We start from the raw sequence: 8940 nt of genomic DNA on the forward strand, positions 1-8940 counted from the left end.
CTGACCCAGAGTCCTGACCCAGAGTCCAGATCCAGAGTCCTGACCCAGAGACCTGATCCAGAGTCCAGATCCAGAGTCCTGATCCAGAGTCCTGACCCAGAGTCCCAGAGTCCTGATCCAGAGTCCTGACCCAGAGTCCCAGAGTCCTGATCCAGAGTCCTGACCCAGAGTCCTAGAGTCCTGATCCAGAGTCCTGACCCAGAGACCTGATCCAGAGTCCTGACCCAGAGTCCTGACCCAGAGTCCAGATCCAGAGTCCTGACCCAGAGACCTGATCCAGAGTCCAGATCCAGAGTCCTGATCCAGAGTCCTGACCCAGAGTCCCAGAGTCCTGATCCAGAGTCCTGACCCAGAGTCCTAGAGTCCTGACCCAGAGTCCAGATCCAGAGTCCTGACCCAGAGACCTGATCCAGAGTCCAGATCCAGAGTCCAGATCCAGAGTCCTGACCCAGAGACCTGATCCAGAGTCCAGATCCAGAGTCCTGATCCAGAGACCTGATCCAGAGTCCAGATCCAGAGTCCAGATCCAGAGTCCAGATCCAGAGTCCAGACCCAGAGACCTGATCCAGAGTCCAGATCCAGAGTCCTGATCCAGAGTCCTGATCCAGAGTCCCAGAGACCTGATCCAGAGTCCTGACCCAGAGTCCAGATCCAGAGTCCAGATCCAGAGTCCAGATCCAGAGTCCAGATCCAGAGTCCAGATCCAGAGTCCCGACCCAAAGACCCAGAGTCCTGATCCAGGAAATATATAAAGAAATGAAGCTGATCAGGACTTTCTTCTGTAAATTTAGGAGAACGACTGCTGTCAGAAACTAATAAAATCTTTAAATCTTTAAAGTTAATATTTGCTTCTGTTCACACACAAACCAACTGTCACTCTTCGGGGTAATAAGTCCTTAAATATATAAGATATATGTAATATATCATAACTAAAAAAATGGGTTCCAATCTACTGCCCGCCCTAAAAAAAAGTTTAGTTCAGTCTCCTGTCACATATAAACTTTGAATGAGGTCTCTGTGATGTCGTATGGCTGAGTTATGAGGCCTCCAAAACAGGGCAGTTTTTGCTCGTCAAGTGCTTTTCAATCGATTTTCCCATTGAATTTTTCGCTTCTGCGATTCCCAAAATGGAGAAGACAGGTTAACGAGGCGTTGCCCCGGTAACAGGAGCAGGTGCGGGCTCCTAACGCGTCGCTACGGAGACGGAACCAGCTGCGGCTCGTCAAACTGACATGCGACACACACTATGGCTTCTTAAAATTAGACTAATTTTGACTGCACTCGACTGTCTCGAACAAACGGTCGCTGTTCGAAAAGTAAAAGTCGTATCCGAATAATAATTTAACCGTCAGCGCCCCAAGAGACGGCAGAAGCCAGCGGTGTAATTTTCATTCGGCTACTATGAGTGGCTGTTGTTTTATGGCAGTTTTAAAATAATTTTTCACATTGATTTTATGATTTTAGGCCTTTATTATGGAAATGGAGAGGCGACCTCTGGGCTCAGAGGCAATTTGTAAGAAATATGTGTGGCAGAGCTCAATGAGTGTGACTTTGGGTGAAAGAAGACAAAAATGCCTTCGTTTTGAAGTAACATTTGTCCAGATCGGGCAGATATTTTGGACATGAGAGACATTTGTTTGAGGAATTGGTGCAGTATCGAATTTATAGTGGGCAGTAGAATGGGAGAAACACCTGAGCTGAGATGTAGTCTTCCTAAAACGTAAACTGCCGTTGTGTAAAAGCTGTATAATATATCAACAAACCCTTTGGTTCAGTTAAAGCCGAGAGTCTCCTGTCACATATAAACTTTGAATGAGGTCTGTGCGATGGTTTATGGCTGAGTTATAAGGCCTCTAAAATAGGCCATTTTGGCGCTCAATTTTTTTATTTCCAATGCATTTTCCCATCCGCAATTTTCCAACTTTTTCCCATTTTGCCGGAATTCCTTTTGACTAACGAGAGCCAAAAGTCATAGCACACCATTCCCGATCGGTGCGCACGCAGCGGTGCGCTTTTTATGTCGGTCGGACCATCGCTGCCAGACTAGTAGCGCTCCGAACTTTAGGGCCAAAACGGAAAAATAAGTCTGGCAACAGAGTAATGTGTGTGTCTAATGCCTTCGGTATTGGCTCCCATAGTAAATATGACCTCATAATGTTCTCCTGACAGCTTTCATCTCAGATTATAAATCTATTGATAAAACAGCAGCTTTAACTTCTGATTTCACATATTTTCAGCCGGTTAATGAACACATTTTAAATTATTCCAAACCGCTGAAACACCATAAAAAGAAGCAGTAAAGTGCCCCCCCCCGGTGCCCCCCCCCGGTGCCCCCCGGGGCAGCTGCATTCCTGCTGTGTGGGTGTGGGTGGTGACCCCACCTCCTCACCTGCAGCACCACCCACCTGCATGCCTTTAAAAGCAGCAGCCATCCCCACTCCTCCTCACTTCTCTCCTCTCCTGCTCCTGAGAAGACAGACAGACACTCCTCTTCTACTCCATCATGACGACCATGATGTACTCACGCAGCTCCATGGGCGGCGGCGGCGGCGGCGGTCTCGGCCTGGGCGGCGGCCGAGCATCCTTCGGATCCAGCAGAGGCATGAGCTCCTTCAGCATGGCCGGGGGAGCCGGAGGCGGCGGCGTCAGGGTGTCCCAGGCCAGCCGGAGCTTCTCCGCTGGAGGCGGAGGCTTCGGATTCGGCGGCGGAGCGGGTGGAGGCGGCGGTGGAGGTTTTGGTGGAGGTTTTGGTGGAGGTGCAGGAGGCGGAGGAGGAGGAGGATTCGGTGCCGGCTTCGGGGGTGGAGCCGCAATGGACGACAGCCTGATCGGCAACGAGAAGTTCACCATGCAGAACCTGAACGACCGGCTGGCCACCTACCTCAGCAAGGTGGGCATCCTGGAGAAGGCCAACGCCGACCTGGAGCTGAAGATCCGGGAGTTTGCCGAGACCAAGATCGGCCCGTCCACCAGGGACTTCAGCGCCTTCTTCATCACCATCCAGGAGCTGCAGGGCAAGGTGAGGCCAGGGGCATCATGGGAGGCAGGGGCATTATGGGAGGCAGGGGCATCATGGGAGGCCGGGGGCATCATGGGAGGCCGGGGGCATCATGGGAGGCCGGGGGCATCATGGGAGGCAGGGGCATCATGGGAGGCCAGGGGCATCATGGGAGGCCAGGGGCATCATGGGAGGCAGGGGCATCATGGGAGGCCAGGGGCATCATGGGAGGCCGGGGGCATCATGGGAGGCCGGGGGCATCATGGGAGGCAGGGGCATCATGGGAGGCCGGGGGCATCATGGGAGGCCGGGGGCATCATGGGAGGCAGGGGCATCATGGGAGGCCGGGGGCATCATGGGAGGCCGGGGGCATCATGGGAGGCAGGGGCATCATGGGAGGCCGGGGGCATCATGGGAGGCCGGGGGTCTGTCAGTTGCTGCTGCTGCTCTTCTTTCATCAACGTTTTTAGATCTTTGTCAAAATCTATCCAAAAGGTGTCAACATAGCTCCTGTTTTTTTTAAGGTAGCGGGAAAAAAACCTTAAAAATGATGTATGGGAGATCAAAGGTGACAACATAGCTCCTGTTTTTTTTAAGAAAACAGGAATAAAAACTTAAAAAATGAAGTATGGAAAATCAAAGGTGACAACAGCTCCTGTTTTTTTAAAGAAGCAGGAAAAAACCTTAAAAAAATGATGTATGGAAGATCAAAGGTGACAATATATCCTGTTTTTTTTTAAGGTAGCAGGAAAAAAACCTTAAAAATGATGTATGGGAGATCAAAGGTGACAACATAGCTCCTGTTTTTTTTTTTTAAAGAATACAGGTAAAAAATCTTAAAAAATGAAGTATGGAAGATCAAAGGTGACAACATAGCTCCTGTTTTTTTAAAGAAGCAGGGAAAAACCTTAAAAAATGAAGTATGGAAGACTTAAAGAAATAGAAAAAAAATAAAGTTTGTGGTTCAGCAGCTGAAAAGTTGGAATATTTCTGTAAACACAGTTCAACAGAAATTAGATTTATTTTAAAAAAGCACAAGATGTTTTAAGATGGATGCAGTGAGAGGTGACCCAGAGGCCTCTGTGATTGGACGGCAGTCTCAGGTGAACCACACCTGTGATGAAATGATCCAGGTGTAAGCCATCGTCTTCCATCTTCCTTTTTCTGAAGGAACTCAAACATGATTCTCTCCGGTTTTCCTTCCATCCTCACCGTTACTTTACTTCCTGTTTTCAGATCCAGGACGCCATCATCTCCAGAGGTACCGTCATGCTGAGCATCGACAACGCCAGACTGGCTCAGGACGACTTCAGGATGAAGTGCGTGACGCCTTATCTTCCTCTTTTCTTCCATTTTCTGCCATTCTGTCAGACTTTCTGTCTTAATCAGCCGTTTCTAATTATCTTCATTTGGTTTGTTCTGAATAACTTCTGTGAATTTAAATTTAAATCAAACTAAACTCCTGGTGGTTCGAACCTTGAAATGAGCTGAAGATTCTGATTATTTTGGTTTTCTAGTCAAATCACCGTTGAGTTCAGTGTTCATTGTGAAAGCCTGTTATTAGAAGCTAAAGTGCGCCCTCTGCTGGCTGTGAGATGAACTGCAGCAGGTGGATAAACCTGATTATAACATTCAGCTGTAAAGGGAAAAATGATGTTTCCTCGTTATTAAACACAGTTTAAGTTTGTGAAACAGAACCCCAAAGACAAAGAGGAGAAGTTACTGACATTTGCTCATTTAAAAGCGGCTACAATATGATTCTACAACATGTTTAATGAATTCTTTAAAACGTTTTATTTCCAATGTTCAGAATTCTGTTTAAAGGTTTCAAATTGAAATTTCTTTCGGCAACATTTTCTTATTCTAAATCTGAGCAGAAGTAGAGTTTATGCTCATTTTGACTCGTGTTTTTAAACTTTAAGGTTTGGTTTGATCTTTATTCGACTGTGACGGTCTGTTAAAGGTTTGAGAACGAGCTGTCCATGCGTCAGTCGGTGGAGGCCGACATTGCCGGGTTGAAGATGCTGCTGGGAGAAGTGAGCGTGTCCAAGACCGACCTGAGCATGCAGATCGAAAGCCTGAAGGACGAGCTGGTGTCCATGAAGAGCAACCACGAGGAGGTAACCGGATGGGACCAGCAACAGAACATCCGGCTCTTCTTATGTGTAAAATGTGTAAAACGTCCTGACGCTCTCCTGTCCTGCAGGACCTGATGTCCATGCGCACTCAGGTGTCCGGCCAGGTGAACGTGGAGGTGGACGCTGCTCCTCAGGAAGACCTCACAAAGATCATGGAGGAGATCAGAGAACACTACGAGGCCGTCTCCGCCAAAAGCCGCAAAGAGCTGGAGGGCTGGTTCCAGTCCAAGGTAGAAACCCGACTGTGTGGTAAAGACTTTACATTAAAAGAGCCGCTGGTTTCATGTGGTTGACGACGCCGTCTTCTTGTCCTCAGTCGGAGGCCATCACGAAGGAGGTGGCGACCGCAGAGATGACCATGAAGACCACGACCACAGAGATCAAAGATGTGAAGAGCCAGCTTCAGTCCCTGGAGATCGAGCTCCAGTCCCAGCTCAGCATGGTGAGAGCAACCAGGACGGTTAAGGTGGCAGGTGGCAGGAAGCAGGTGGCAGGTAGCAGGTGGCAGGTGGCAGGTAGCATGTAGCAGGTGGCAGCTAGCACGTAGCAGGTGGGAGCTAGCACGTAGTAGGTGGGAGGTAGCAGGTAGCACGTAGCAGGTGGCAGCTAGCACGTAGCAGGTGGCAGCTAGCACGTAGCAGGTGGCAGGTGGCAGGTAGCATGTAGCAGGTGGCAGGTAGCAGGTGGCAGATGAAGGTTTATGGGTCTGTGTTCATTTTAGGAATGAAATACAGTTTATTTGGATTGGAGGCAGTTTGTGTTGTGGCCTGGGATCAGACCTCAGTGGCAGAAATGTCTGCATCATCTCGGTTTGTTGCCCGTTTCCCGTCCTCTAACTTGATCGTCTCTTCACAGAAATCGTCTCTGGAGGCCTCGCTCGCCGACGTCCAAGGCCGCTTCGCCATCCAGATGAACAGCTTCCAGATGCGGGTGAGTTGGACTCTCCCAGGGTTGTGAGTTTGAGTTTGAGCGCGTCGGCCGCTTTGAGCTTCAGCACTCAGACCAACTTTACCTGTGCAGGTGGGCAGCCTGGAGGAGCAGCTGACCGGGCTGAGGGCCGACCTGGAGCGCCAGGGCCAGGAGTACCAGATGCTGCTGGACATCAAGACCCGGCTGGAGATGGAGATCGCCGAGTACCGAAGGCTCCTGGACGGGGAGGCGTTGCAGTAAGGAGACGGTTTAATGAGCACCGATTTAATCAGAAAACAAAGAAATGATAAACCTGTAGAAGGTGGAAATATACAACATTCATTTCTGTTTTATCTGTTATTTCTGGGGCTGGGCAAGTTAACTGGTTATTATCGCGTTAACTTGTTAATTATTTAACGCCGATAAATATTTTATGGCGCATTAACGCAGGTTTTATTATTGTAAAAGTCTGTTGAATGCATCACATTCACACAGTTACAGCATAAAATAAAGATAAACTAGCAGCTAACATCACCGCTACAGGTGTGAAGCTAACGGAGCTAACCGGCGCTACTTCCTGTTTTACTGGTTTCAACATAAAAGCACGTATTTCAAAATAAATAAAAATTAAAAAAACTCCTGCATTTACAGCCAAGTTGAATTGTCTTCTCAGCGTAGTAGTTCCAGTCTAAAATATCACTTAAAGGCAAAACACACAACTGATAGCAGCAAGTCATTCAAGGAAACAGACAGTGGAGCGAGGCTTCTACATAAAAACTACAGAAAGATGCTGATGTTAAAAGTGTGTTTGCACAACAAATGTTATGGCACTTTCATTCATATGGCAGCACATTTAAAATAAAACTAAATGCTAAAAGCTATACGCTACTTTTGGATTCATTTTTGGATTCTGCGTACAAATGAGATTAATCGTGATTAATCAGGGAAATCATGTGATTAATCGCGATTAATCAGGGAAATCATGTGATTAATTAGATTAAACATTTTAATCGTTGCCCAGCCCTAGTTATTTCATGTGAAATTCATCAAACTCCACATCTTCCCTTCTTAAACTCGTGTAAAAGACACTGTTCATCGTCATCAAACAACTATTTTAGGGGGTAAACGATTCAAAGTCTCCAGGCTAATGATGAAGTTGTAGTTTAAATCAGGTGGAGTAATGTTTTATCTTTTATAAGTTTAGAATAGATTTTTTCTTTAGGTTTATGACCCAGAAAAAAATATTCATTCTGCATAAAAAAGAGAAAAATACATTTGAATCTGAGACGTTAGAGTCTTAGATAGATAAGTATTTTATTCATCCCAATTTGGGAATTTGTTGTGTTGCAGCTGCATACAGTGAAAGATATTTAAACAATTAAAGTAAAAACAAGCAAATAGAATAAAATAAAATAAAATAAATATAAAATAAAATAAAAAGTGAATAAACATTAGCTATTTTTATTTTATATTTATTTCATTTTATTCTATTCCATTTGCTTCGCGTCTTCAAACGCATCCTAGCTTGCTAACTTCATCACATCACAGAGGTTTCAGCTGCTTGTTTCTTTTCTCTTGCAGGTCTTCTTCCTCCTTGAGTTCTTCTTCTGCGCTTTCTTCTTCTGCGACTTCTTCATCGGTCACCACCACCAAAACGGTGATCACCACGGAGGTCATCGACGGCTCCACCGTCCTGCAGTGACGCGGCTGTCTGACCGGGGGCGGAGTCACATTTCAACCTATCGTCTTTCTGCATGCTGGAACAAAGCCAAGTTACCTCCGAACGATGAGGAGTGTTTTTTTCTTCCTTTTAGCTTCGTCTCTCTACAGATGTTTTCTGCTGCAGATCAAAGCGCAGCCAGTTTAAAGGGAAACTTTATCAAAAGTCTGGGTTTCTGCTGGGAAAATGTCTGTCTTCAACAAATAAAACCCAACTAAACTCACCAAACAGTGTCTCTGTGTTCTCTATTTCTGGTTGAAACAACTCACTCCTGACATCAGATTCAGTTATTGCTGCAGCTGTGAAATTAATCAACATAAATTAAGTTAACCCTCCTGTTGTCCTGCGGTTCAAAAGTGACCCACGACCATGTTTAGCTGCAGAAAAAATACCTTAAACTATCTTTTTATAACTTTCCCTAAAGGGACCCCATCATTAGAAAAAGTCACACTTTATTTTTGTTCATGTTTCCATGTGGGCTGTACACCACTAGGGTACAAAGATTGTCTTATGGGTCATTTTTGACCCGTGAATTATAAAAACATTTAAACAGCAGAAAAAAGTTCACTGTTTTTTTCCCTTTCAATATAATTAATTCAGAAGTAATTACTTCACATTTATATAATAGCAATAATAAACCTTTATTATGTAAAAGAAAACTGAGAAAACAAGAAAACTGTTGGTCCAACTGACCAAAAAAAAAGTGTAATCCTGAAAACTGCTGATTGTCTTTTTGTATTGTGTAACAAAAAATACATGAAAAAAAATGTATTGAATTGAGTTGAATAGATAAATAACAGGTGGTTTCATCATATAAAAATAGATTTTGGATTTAAAATTCAGTTAAGTTGCTTTATTTTGGGACTTTGGTAGGGCGGCTCATTTCTGACCCGTAGGACAAAGGGAGGAAACACAATGTTAAGACAAACAAAGGGTTAAAAAACTTTCAGCTCCAAACTGAATTTGAGCAGCTGGAGAGAAAAATCATCCTAAAACTTTTGTGAAAATATAACAAATATGAATAAAATTTACCGATATTTTAAAACATCTGAGAATAAACATGTTATGATATATATGAATATTTCTTAAAATTGCCAAAATCTAAATGATTGTAGTAATTCTAAGTGTAGGTTTGATCAATATATATTATTTGGTTATTTGCTCCTTATCTTTAA

At 45.0% G+C, this 8940-nt stretch overlaps 1 protein-coding gene across 1 annotated transcript; it reads left to right on the top strand.

Annotated features, from left to right (window-relative positions):
- The first annotated feature begins 2472 nt into the window (after window positions 1-2472).
- LOC142372191 (keratin, type I cytoskeletal 13-like) lies at window positions 2473-7812 on the top strand. Its single transcript, XM_075455066.1, has 8 exons — window positions 2473-3019; window positions 4235-4317; window positions 4962-5118; window positions 5205-5366; window positions 5453-5578; window positions 5992-6066; window positions 6157-6302; window positions 7627-7812. The coding sequence occupies exons 1-8, from the start codon at window positions 2504-2506 to the stop codon at window positions 7745-7747; spliced, it is 1386 nt and encodes a 461-aa protein (XP_075311181.1). The 5' UTR covers window positions 2473-2503; the 3' UTR covers window positions 7748-7812.
- The last annotated feature ends 1128 nt before the right edge of the window (window positions 7813-8940 follow it).

The sequence above is a fragment of the Odontesthes bonariensis genome, chromosome 21 (assembly GCF_027942865.1).
Source record: "Odontesthes bonariensis isolate fOdoBon6 chromosome 21, fOdoBon6.hap1, whole genome shotgun sequence".
NCBI classification, from domain to species: Eukaryota; Metazoa; Chordata; class Actinopteri; order Atheriniformes; family Atherinopsidae; genus Odontesthes; species Odontesthes bonariensis.